At 44.2% G+C, this 13,068-nt stretch overlaps 1 protein-coding gene across 4 annotated transcripts in view; it reads left to right on the forward strand.

The window, feature by feature from the left end:
* The window catches only part of ACTR3B (actin related protein 3B), a 932,787-nt gene that overhangs the window by 195,177 nt on the left and 724,542 nt on the right, over positions 1–13,068 (forward strand). For all 4 annotated transcript variants that reach the window (XM_069647930.1, XM_069647932.1, XM_069647929.1 and 1 more), the window contains one exon: positions 10,907–11,017. In XM_069647930.1, coding sequence (XP_069504031.1) covers positions 10,907–11,017 — 111 coding nt within the window. The remainder of the gene's footprint in view (positions 1–10,906; positions 11,018–13,068) is intronic.

Here is a 13,068-nt window from a genome sequence, read left to right on the forward strand (position 1 = left end):
TTGACGACGGTAAAAATCACCACTGTATATATGGCTCTACCGCTTCCTTCCTGTCTCTCCTAATATCTTTACTCCTATACCCAGGCATGGCAAACATTTCAGCATATTCATCATCAAGTTCATTCTTAAATTCAAATAGTCGGTCTACATGTTCTCTTATTTCTTCATCGTTTTCTCTACAACGTGCTAATACATTCAAATCCAACAATCGTTGTGGCGGCAACCTCCCAATTAACTGTTTCCATCTCGCTACTAAAATTCACCCATGCATTACAACACTACCTGTCTTTCACTGCTCCTTCTGAAGTCATACATCGAAGCTAGCGCTGACGTTTCATCATTCCCATTTATATACATTTCTGCTTGTTCTTGCAACTCCCGTCTTCTCTCCTTGCTGATCGCACTACGAGTCACTCTTGCGCATCCACTTTGTCCAGCCCCTTCGCTCGCTTCAATAAGTTCAAGTTCAATCAAGGGAGGGGCAGATGGGACAGAGACAGTCTCTAGGGTGGGAGATACAGATGGGACAACGGGAATGGGAAATGACTGTTGCGGTGCTGACTGGCTAATAGGAGGCGCTAAGTGTGCGGTCTGTGGCTGTGCTAGGATTTGAACAGTTGGGAGGGGCTGAGCAACAGGAGGGGGCTGAGCAACGGTTACTGACGCAGTCCTTTTGGTCTCTACCTTTGGACCTTGCTTTGTATCAGTCAATATTTTTTCTATCAATTCATCTGATGCATGCAATTCTCGTTGTGGGTATATTTTTTCTATACTCAACTGGTCGCGTCTATTTGACTTTCTCAAACTATCATTCCACTCCTCCTCCTCTTTTTCTTTCGCTCTTTCTGCTTTCGATTTATGCCTGCGTGCATTTTTCTCTCTACTTCTCCAACGAAGCATAGCTTCCCTTCTCCAGTCCCTAAGGACATCAAATGCTGCAGGGCGTGTTTTCTTTTTCATCAAGACCTTCTCCAAATTATCTATTCTCGTCACCTCAAAACTCCCATGATTCGGCCACTAAAGGTCTTACTGTTTTCTGGTTTGCCTATGCCAAGACACACAAAACATTATCGCTCCCACACCATACTTCACATACATCTCATACGCCAGCGTTCCCACAGGTGGCGCGACCTGGCCAGTTTACAAAGAATGTCTACCGCAGCGGAAAAAATCTTGCTAAGGTGGACAATACCCCAGGAATGTTTTAACCTTATCCTCGGCTAATCAAACTTACACTGGGTGTTTGATTTTGCTAAATCAACTCTCAACCAATATCAGGATTACTTTGAATCGGGGTACGACTCACCTGATCAATCAAGTTGTCTTTTTCAAGACACAATTCGTCTGTATACTGACGCAACCAATGACGTTGTGTCTGCGTATCTTGGCTCACTCTGCCTCGTTTCGGGACCCTCGCCTCCTTGTTCTCTGGCTGGGCACGTCGATCAGGGATCAGTTGTGTGCAGATCTGCAAAGGAGTCTCTCATCGCTTCCGCAGGGGCGCCCCGAACACCCCTTGATCCCGGCTTGATCGTCCTGTCCTCGCCGTTCTCTCCGCCTTCCTTATCTTACAACGTACGTGACGGAACAAGTGGGGGAGGGTCCATATTCAGGCGCCATCTTGAAGGCGCCCCGGAGCAACCCTCGGGTGTAGAAATAAGGCACAATCACCACACACAAACTGATACGCCAGACACAAGGTTGTATTCCCAAAATCTAGGGTTTATTGCAAAGCAAATAGTCTCAGTTGTCCAACTAGGTCCCACGCCCCGCGACATGTGTCTACCAGACCTCAGGGGATGCAAGAGAGCGAAGAACGTACAACAGTTACATATATACAAAACAAGCATCAGGTAATCAGTAGTGTCACATCCAATACCGCCCCTAATACATTTCCTTTGAACTGGGCACTATGATTGACAATGGTGACGAGTATGACACCTTCAAACATTCATTTAGTAACAGTTTGCAATTTTGTGAGCCCACAGACACAAGTCTTTGTTTTAAAGAACACAATGCTTCTGTTTCTGCAAGTAAGCAGCGCGTAGGGGAGAAACACATTCCAGGCCTCGCTATCTCCTAGTTCCTATTTGCGTACTGGGGTCAACTTGCTCTCCAGGGCTCTACAGGGCTCAAGAAAGGGGGGCCCCAAAGAAGAGCATAATTCAAGTCATTTAATGTTCGCTTCTAGAATTTCTACTGTGTTTTCGAGACTAGCTGGCACTTGTGGACTGATTAGGCTGCCTTGCTGCTCTCTTCCAAGGGTAGTGCGGTGGAGGAGACCGGGCATTTCTGTCTGGGTTACTACGTTATGCACTAGTAAAGCAAAATAAAATTTCAGCGAAGCAGTTTAACAGAAGGCAAAAAGCAAACATTAGAGAAAACAAAATGGCGATTTCAGTCACCTTAAAATAGCTGCACTTTAGTCAAGTTTATGGCTCCACCTTTCTAATACTAAACACATGAGGCGCTTGGTCTTCGGCCAACAAAGTACATTGCCTTCCAATCGAGGGGATGTCTACTTTTTCTGGACTGAGAATACTTCCATTACTGATCAGCATGTGTGTCTACAAAGCTGAATCTTCCATATACCTCCTCCGCCCTACTCCCTAACCCAACTTTAACTAACAGCAAATGCACAGTCCCCAGCTGCTTCCCAGTCTCTGCATTCACACTGGTGATGGTCCATGAGCCTAGTTTCTAATTGCGTATAGGCCATAATTTGTGTATAACACTTGAGACATTGTCGAATTCTGTCCACTCCTAGGTTCAAATACTGCTTGTATGAATATCTTCCATTCTTGCAGGTTCGTTAAGCTGTCAGATTGGGCCATTTTAACGGCCCTCTGCCCTCCCGAGGTTTCGTCCGTCGCCCGTTCATACAGGTCAACCCACCAAAGTTCCATCACCAGTTTCTTTGGGGCTTTCCATTCGATGGCTATTCAGCATTTCACCAATACGTATGCCAGATCTTTAAATTTCCCGATATGTTTCACATTTTTTGCCCTTGTAAACATCCCCAGCAAGCAGGCTGCTTGGGATTGCACATTCAATGTAACTTCTGCTTGAGACAGTCTATCTGCAATCGATTCCCTATATTGTTTAACTATAGGGCATGACCAAAACATATGCAGCATACCGACATTTTCGGCCGTGCGTTTGGGGCAGCACTGTGTAGCTGCATTTTGAAATGCTGTCACCCATGTGGTGTCAGATACCCTCTGTGTGTGATAAAAAGTTGTAGCTGTTGCAACCTGCCATTCCTGGATACCTGTTTATGGTATGCACGTACTCGTGCTCAGCCTGTTTCTGTGAATGGCTCCCTAAATTCTGTTTCCCATTTTGTCTGCACCTGTAGTTCCCTGTCTGCAGCACTGGAATTGAGCAATTCGTATATGTGAGAGATAACGTGTCCTCCGTCAAATACTTCGTACAGGGTATCTATCATGCTATTGGAGTCTGATGTAGTTCAACAGCCCTGGTCACTACAGTTTAAGTGCATTGATCAATTTAATATGTGTGATATAGTGCCCCTTGTGTATGCCTTTTTGTCCCACCAAGTCTAGAAAGCTGGATAGCTCTCCGTCTATAAACAAGTCACCTACTGTCGCTATCCCATTGGGTTCCCAGTACATTAGTATGCTTAACCGCGTTGGTTGGTTGTCTGCCAGTGCCACCAATGTGACCAGTGGGATTTGGGAGGAGAACGGGGCTCTTATCTGAAGTAATTTGCAAGTTCTAAGCCAAATACCCTTCCCTAGTATCGGCAGGTGAGGGGGTTGTATCAGGAGAGTGTCCCTTATCCATAGCACTTCTTTCAGGAAAAAGGGCTTGCTAAATGTCTGCTTTAGGGAGGAATCTAGTGAGGATTTATCCGATAGCCAGTAGGTAATGAATTGCAGTTGACTAGCTAGGAAATAAAGTTCAAAGTCGGGCAGTCTGATACGTCCCTTCTCATATGGGCGGCACAGCGTGGACAGGGCCATCCTACACCTTCTGTTGTGTCATAGGAATCTTCTGTATACCGAGTCTAATTCTGTAAATAACTTTTGGGCTATGTGGTATGGAACATTAATGAAGACATTTTACATTCTGGGCAGGACCACCATCTTCAGTAGTGAAGCTCTGCCCATAAGCGACAGGGGTAGCTGTGTGCAGAAGTCCATTGACTTCTGAACTCTACGTAGTGCCAGTTGCATGTTGTACTTATGCTCACTCTATGGTTCGTGGTAAATGTCTATGCCGAGGTATTTAAATGTGTTTCTGTGCCATCGTATTTGTAATGCCGGGAAGTCACCCTTTGCCACCCCTCTTAGTCCGGCCAATGGAAACAGACAAGATTTGTCGCAACTGATCGTGGTACCCGATATCTCCACGAACCTATCCAGGATCTCTAATATATATTGCAAATACGTTTCTGGGTGTTGTATGTAGAGCATCATGTTGTCTGCATACATGGAGATCAAGTGACTTGGTCACTTATCATTATGCCGGCATCTTTATATTCTCGCCTGAGGTATGCAGATATTGGTTCCAAGACTAGAACGAATAGCATAGGAGACAGGGGGCATTCTATCTATCCAGTTCCCACTGCTCCGAAATTTTGCAGCCTTTTTTGACTCTCGCCATAGGTTTGTTGTATAGTAACATTACCCATCTAATGTACTCTGCTCCTAGGCCGAATTTCTGCAAAGTGCCTTCCAGCCATGGCCATTTTATAGAATTGAATGCTTTGATTGCGTCTAATGAAGCCACTGCATAATGCTTCGTACGATGATTGGTACTATGTACAACGTGGTGCAGTCTACGCAGATTCCATGTTGTATTTCTTCCGGGTACATATCGCGTTAGGTCTGGATGAATAAGGTCTGCAATCACCTTCTGTAATCTATTGGCCAGCAATGCAGTGAGAATTTTACTATCCTGGTTGAGGAGAGACAACAGTCTGTGCGAGCTATATTCTATGGAAGGTTTATTTGGTTTCCGGAGTGGTATTATTATGGATTCCTTATGTGATTTAGGCAACACGCCCACCTCATAAACCTTGTTAAGTACATTGAGGAGCGGCGTCGCCAATTCATTTGTCAATTCTTTATAAAATTTGCTCGGGAGCTCATCCGCCCAAAGGCATTTGCCCGACGGTAACTCTCTTATTGTGGCGATAAGCTCAGCCTTAGTAATAGGGGCCCCCAATAGTTCTGAAGCTGCAACATCAAGACATGGAAGGTCTATTTGTGTCAGGGTGTCTACTTGTTCAGTATATAGCACCTCAGGTGTATCTGTGTATAGCTTCCTATAGTACTTGGCGAAGGTGTTGTTTATGTCCATTTGTGTAGTGTACTGTGTCCCTGTGTCGTCTGTAATGGTCTGTATCATCTCCTTCCAGGTATCACTCTCATATAGCCATGCTAATAACCTGCTCAGTTTGTCCCCTTCTGCGTGTAGCCTCTCTATGCATTTGTTGTAATTTAATTTGCCTAGTCTATTCCAGTCTTTGTACATAATGTTTCAGTTGAGTTATACCGGGGGAGTGCATATCAGGATTGCTAGTCTCCTTTTCTGCTGCTTCTAATTTCTCTTTTGCTGTTTTTCGATCCCTGGTAATTACTTCTTGCAGCCTGCCCAACTTGGATATTGCTTCACCCCTTATTACCACTTTGAACGCCTCCTACAACATATCTGCCATTTCTAAACTGTTGGTGCTATGTTTAAAATAATCCTGAATACTTCCCCTCATATGCTCTTTAAATGCGCTGTCCTGCAAGGCTTCCGCTCTCAGTTTCCATGTGGGGATCTTCGGCCTAGGGGGGCTACCTGCCATGTAATTAGGAGAGGGGGGTGGTCTGATAATACCTGTACCTTTTATTCTGCCTATACAAATTCACTACCAATCTCGTTGCCCATAAAGGAGTAATCAATCCTAGTGTGTATGTTATGTGGTACCGAATGTTGTGAGTAATGTCTTGTGAAGGGGTGAAGGTCTCTGCATACATCTGTCAGTTCGGAAGACTTCAATAGAGTGGTTAGTACCTTGGTCTGAGGGGTTGGACGTGTGTATTTGTTGTCTGATCTGTCCAGCACTGGTGTCAGTGTGTAGTTGCGCTGCCCCCCGCCCCCATATTATTGAGCAGTTCCTCTATGGACCTATTTGTGCGTACAAGGATCTAAAACGGTTGCGGTGTCATGGTTTGGGGTGTATGTGTTAGTAATGCATACTTCTCTTTTTTCAAGAAATCTGTGTATTATGATCATCCTGCCCTCATCGTCCGTTATCATCTTCAGTATTTGGAGGGGGCAATATGGGGGCTATCCATACTATCATGCCCGGGCATATGTGGAGTATGATGATCCTACCAAGTGGCCACCCCATTTTTTTTAAACATGTTTTGTTTATCTACAGTTAGGTGTGTCTCTTGGAGAAGAGCAATGTCTATTTTATGACTGCGTAGGTATGGCACGACCCTGTTCCTCTTAATATAACTATTCAAGCCCCTGACATTAGTACTTTAAGGCCATCCATCTATTTCGATGATGGAGGTATACCCCCTCTGATAGGGCGCATGATTGGGCTAAGGCGCTTTGAGTATGGCACATAAACTGTCAATGTCCTGTTTGTCCCACTACTGCTTGCCATCTGCAATTGTGTTTACAAAACTACATAATTCATTGGAATGCCTGTGCAATAGACTGGGTACTGCATTTCTATCATGTACATGAGTAGCGTATCAACCAATCTGGCCTGTTGTGTAGTCTGTTGCTGTGCTCCCAAAACCCTGTAACAAACCCCCCACTTGTTATTCATAACTGTATATCCCTCCCTTTATAACTCTGAGCATCCCTGTCACTCTAAAATCCTTCATGTGTCTGTTATGTTGTGTGCACTGTCCAAGTCAATTTCTCTCTTACTATTCAGTATATAATCAGCCTCTAGTATCTCCCAGTCCCTACGTGCACCTGCAGTCAGTGTCAGCAACAACTTGTCAGTGCTTGGCATATTTCTCACAGATTTCATCTTACATGGTAAATACCTGGTCGCTGACTGCTCTCCTACTCATAGGCCATGGAGGACAAACGACAGCCAGTCATCGCACTGTGTGCCTTTCACATCAATCTGCTTAAACAGCTCCTTCTTTGGCTCCTCTTTCTGTTATTTCTTCTAACAATTCACACAATTGGCCATGTGCTCTTGCCAGTCCTCTTTGGCCGTGGGCCACCGGGCCATCTCTGTCAGGCCCTTATACCCATTCTCTTGCTCTTTCTCCGCATTGATATATTGCATCATTTATTCCCCCTGCACTTGCACGTTCTGAACACTCACAAGGCATAGTAGGTTTTTCTCCCCTTCCCTTATTCTCATTATTTGTTTGTACTTTTAATTTAATTATTTATTATTGCTGTAATTCATGGTCTACCTTCCCCTGTCCCCATCCTATTTGCCCTGTGGGCGCTTTGAAACAGTTTTGCTAATTGTATAAGCACCTAAAAAGTGAACAATAAATAAATAAATTAATCCTCCCCTTTCCGTCCCATAAGGAGCCTCTCACATTTTCTTTGACCCTCCTACTTGCCCTTTGTAGCATAATCTTCGTCACTTCAAGCTGTGGGCCCTCTGTCACATGCCTCTTCTTATCTTCTATGGATGCCATTGTCTGTGGCTGTAGGCTATTGTTAGGTGTCATAGGCCACTCTCGCACAGATGGTTTTATCTTCTTTCTTCCCAGACCCAACACCACTGGTTGTAACTCACCATACCGTGCTCTTTTCCCCCCAAACACAATCGAGTCACGCTGACATTGACCACCTTCTGTTGTGTTTTGGCAGTCTCTGACATGCATTCATGTAGTTCGCCTGACACTACCCCTTCCACTGGTATTTTTTTCACACTGCACAGTCACCCGTCTTTCCGAAATCCAGTTAATTTCTTGCCCTTCTGTCCGGGTATGTCTCCCGCCATGCTGTCAGGACCCAGTTTGTGTGTGTGTTAGAATGTGGGTGGTACACTTAGTAGCAACCGTCACCAAAGCCATCGGGACTAACTGCAACCTGACTCGCTCTGCCTGCAGGCAACTATTTGCCAAATCTGTCATTGCACCCCTTTTTTCCAGAATGTCCTCACCTCTCTGTTGCACATAGTTGCCTCCTCTGGTACCTACCCAGCCCGTGTTCCCTCCCTCTTCCTCTTCCTTCCCTTTCTTGGAAATACGTAGAGCCACCCTCACAGCATTCTGTGTCACCCACCCCTATCTGCCCAGGTGCTGGTGATAGCACCTCAGAATCCTTCCCCTCTGTGCGCTCTCCCTCTGCCCACTCCTTGCACTTGCTCACGGTCACTGCTTTTCTCACTGTCAGCCACGCATCAGCTGCATTTAGAATGTAAGCCCAACATTGGGCGGACTTTAACTTTTCCTCCACATCCACTTTCCCTTCCAGCACCCTCATTATGTCATCATGAAAGTTTGTGTAAGCCTTACTGCAAAATCTGATGGTCTCTGATCCCTCTCTATCTTAATCAACTTCGAGATATGTGTGTGCTTCACTTGTAGTTCAGCACTATCTCCTCCATACCTTCCCTGTGGTATTCTTTGTAACTGCTGTTCCTGGGCAAACCCCACCTCCCCATTCTTTTATACTGACTGGGGGACCACATCCCAATTGTCCACCATGCTCATCAATTTCTCCAGCCTTGCCCATAACCCTGATTTATATGACAGGGCTGCCCTCTCCTCCCACCTGGTCACTGCACCAGCGTCTGCCATATTGTAACTGTAACTGTAATCTGTAAATGGTATTGGCCCTACCACACATTTACTCAGGCTTCCGACCAAACTCTCCTACCCTGTGCCCTTTACAGCATCAACCCTACACTCTCTCTCCACAAACAGCGCTCTGACTGCATCACAGGTACCTGAAAATGCTATGACCCCATTGCAGTCCTGTAGTTTCCCTTCCAGGCCCCTGCACTGTACCACTGCAGCACTCTGAGGCACTGTCTCTGTATTATTCGTAGAGTCTCTGAAGACTCCAGAGTCCCCTAGTCATGCTCACAACAGGTACATCCAAAAACATTTTTTTCACATACCCGTTGTATTGTTGTACACCCTAGTCATGCACATCAGGAAGGGGAGCTCCCAGGTTTCGGCACCAATGTTACAGGCTACTATAACAAACAGGTTCATTTCAGAGAAAAGAAAGGAGTATAGCCTGCTCTGCGACCGCCCTTCGCAGGGGCGTTCAGCTGTAGGCAAGTTTGTAGGCCAGTCTGTAGGCCAGTTTCATTGCATCTGATGTGCCTCAAAGAAACAAAAAGAAAATGCAGTATCAGAGTCGGTAACAATGTCCTTCACTGACGTCCTGTTCAAAACAAACATTAGCAAAGCCAGCAATTTTGCCTTCTGTATAAGCATTAGACATTTGCTAGGAACTGCTATTAGATGCCCAGATCTTTGCACTATTTCTCAGCTGCCACCATCAATGGCCAATTAATATCACTATGGCAGGGGCTGACAAATGTTTTTCCCATGCCTACACAAAAGCCCAAACTGTTGGCATTGTCAGTGCTTGTTTTGATCATGCCTCATCTGGGTGGAGTGGTAGTGCTCTCCTCTCAGAGAACTGTACAGTGGCCACTTGGTCGCCTTACTAGACTTTCATATCACTTGCAGTGGGATGTGGCAGAGCGTAGCTTCTTTGGTATTTGAAACTTGACCACTGTCTCTCCAGTGCCCAGTTGTAATGTTAACACTTTGTGGGTCTGTTAGGGCTTTCATTCAGTAGATAGACTTGGCACAAGCAGCAGTACATATGGTGCAGATAGTTTTAGCACAAATATTGCGACAAAACTCAAAAGGCTACAAAAATGGCAGACTTGTCCTGTATAAAGCCGCAGTATGTTACCAAAGCAGTCCTCTTTGGTGTGTACTCGATAGGCCTGGCACGTGATGAGGAGATAATGCCCTGTTAACTTACCAGTAATCTACGTTGCTGCAAATTGCCTTCCGTGACCATTCTTTCTCTCGCTCCCTACCGCAGTGGTTGCCCTAGCCTAGTTTCTAGGAGCTTGGATAGTTACATATGAGGGATATTCTGAATGAAGATGTTCTTAATGACTCCTTCTGGGAGGAAGTGGGTGATATAGGGTGTCTGGGAGGACTGGGAAAGAGAATCTGAGTAAACAAGATTACAGGTGAGTAATCAGAAAATGTTCCGATAGGCCATTCTGCGACCAGTATAAAGCATGAGTGGCTTTATGGAGAAGAGGTAGTATTGTAGCTGTACCTCATGGTTTACATTACGATGATGAGGGCTCTTACAAATGGTGCTCTTTCACTGCATAGTCTTTGCGTTTACTTAGGGCAGTGGTATTCAAAATGACTCATACAGAGCCCTTCCCCTTGAGTATTGAGTAAAAAAATTGTTTATGCCCACCATACCTAAGGGTTGGCTCCCAAAGTGGCCCAAAGGTTGTCCAGGGTTGCCCCAGGCTCTTTAAAATATAAGCATACTGCTTCTATTTTCTATTTAAAGCAATAACCTTATTCCTCTTTTATATTAAAAACAGTATTCTTTATCCCTTTTTAAAGAGTCTGGGTCCTTCCTGGATATTCTTCGGGTCCCGCTAGGGGGGCAGCCCCCAGTTTGAAGACCACTAACTTAGGGCATCACCTGGGGTAGGAGTAGGCACACTGTGGCTCTCCAGATGCTTTGGCCAACAAATGTCACCAGCCCTACCCCATATAATGAAAGCTGAGAGATCGTGGGAGCCATAGGTCAAAACATCTGGAGAGCTGCAGGCTACCTAACGCTGGCCTAGCAGGACAATAACGTGCTTCCGGATGCATCCAAATCTTCGTGTTAGATATGGGAGGTGTTTTTAACACTGTTCTTTCCCTTCCTCTGTTTGTTTCAGTGGCCCATCAGGCATGGCATGATTGAAGACTGGGACCTCATGGAAAAATACATGGAACAAGTTATTTTTAAATATCTGCGAGCCGAACCTGAAGACCACTACTTTTTAATGGTGAGAAATGTTCATAGAAGCCTATTTTATCCCAGAGGTCCTATAACTTGTCAAAAATGTCTAAAGATTATACCATTTTCAGTGATGTCATAATTGTGGCCATAGGCTGCGCAACAGGGGGCACAAAGTTAAGGTGACTTTGTTGGATTATGTTCTCACCTTAACATCCCTGCAACTGAAGTTTTTCCTTGAATTTCAAAGTTTTCTTTTTACAATGTACTGCTCAACTTAACGTCCCTGCAACCAAAGTTTATTCCTTGAATTTTAAGGTTTATTTCATTCCATACATTAATAATACAGACAATTGGGCTAATGAAAACGATGTATCATGTGTAGAAAAATAAAAAGAAATTGTGCAACCACATTCCCCCCAAAATAAACCTGTTGTTAAAAAACTTTGTTTGCATATTTACTTAACTTTTTAAAGTGTTTACATTTATATGTACTGCTGATGAATAGAAAGTTATTAAAGTGCTACAGTACCTGTGTACACAGACTACACTGAATATACAAGCCGACTGCCAACTTATATATGTAGATATGTTTTAAAAGAAAATGTAAAATGGTTTTATAGCCACGATACCAAGGATGCATGAGCAGATAAATGCAACGACGACTGGGGGGGTGTTTAGCCACGGCTTCCAAGGGGATAACTGCACGCTATAATAAAATACATAAAGATATGTAGTTTATTTTTAATACACACTGTAGTGAAAGGATACATTAAAGGTTTTTGATCCATATATATAGTATGTGTTTTTATTGTCTATTTTTATAACTGAAAAGTTGGTCCTGAAAAGCCTCGTTTTGGGGGGATAAAAAAGAAGTAGAAACTGGGAAGGGAAAACACTAGGATTCATACATATAAAAAAAGGTTAAAAAAAAGAGCATTTATTTCTTTTCGCATTTTATATTTTGTAAATTTGTTGTGTTTCTTCTAAAGATTAGGGTAAAACAATGGACACTGAAAAATATACCTAGTGTTGGCAATTGGCTGGATCTTCTGAAAGAGCCTTGCCCCAAGTGTTTAGGGTGCCACCTCGATCAAGCTGTGACATGTTCTGCACATCACTATAAAGTTAGAAAGATTGGGTGCAGGCAGGATGGACAGAGATTGGGTGTTAGTTGGTGAAAAAAGCGTGTAATTGTATTGGAAGTCTGTGGCGCGGATGATAAATACTTCTGTGCTGATCTTGCTCTATGTGCTTTGACTTTATGTTCCACATGAGCCTTCTTGTTTGATATATCCACTTCATCCAAATGAACACGGACAAGATGTTGAATTAATGTGGATTTCCCCAAGCTTTGTGATGGCTTGTGTGAAGGTCCCCTCTGCAAAACCTGACCCCAGAAATTACACATGACCTCCTCGATCTCCTTTTTGCGGTGTTGGTCCTTTACACGGACGTATTTCCAACTGTCAGCTACGTTTTTTTTGTGCACGTTGCTTCTTCCGTGCCAGTAAAGCTGATACCACCCACACCACCTCATCATCACTACTGGTCATAGTCATTTTGAAATTCAGGTCTGTGGAGGAAAAATAAAAATTGTAAAAATACACAACACAAAAAGGACTCTTTCACTTAATATAAAAAAAGTTAAAAAATAACAAGCTAAAATAACAAAAAAATGACAAACTACAAAGCACAAAACAAAGGACAAAGGTATAGGAAGAAGAAAGGTAAAAAATGAAGGATGCCCAGGAATTGACCAAACACAAAATGTCCGAAGTAGAAAAAAACAAAAGTTATTTGAATGAAAATAACTTTGTTTTCTCTCCCGTGGACATTTCCGACAACCCGCTCCCCTCACCCCCTTTATTACCTTTGGGTGGCACACATAGCTGTGTGGACCTCCTCCGCCATGCCTCTGCGATGCCAGTTCCCTTCACTTACGTGCATGGGAACCGATGGTACAGGGTCCTTTTTTATGTGGGTTGCGGGGGACAGCCCCACTATCCCCGAAGTGATTACCGTGAACAAGGGTGCGGGGGACACCCCCACATCCCCTACTACCCTTGTACACTGCAATTGCACCGAGTGGTAGATGTT

Source organism: Ambystoma mexicanum, chromosome 2q (genome assembly GCF_040938575.1).
Source record: "Ambystoma mexicanum isolate Mex_15411 chromosome 2q, UKY_AmexF1_1, whole genome shotgun sequence".
Lineage (NCBI taxonomy): Eukaryota > Metazoa > Chordata > Amphibia > Caudata > Ambystomatidae > Ambystoma > Ambystoma mexicanum.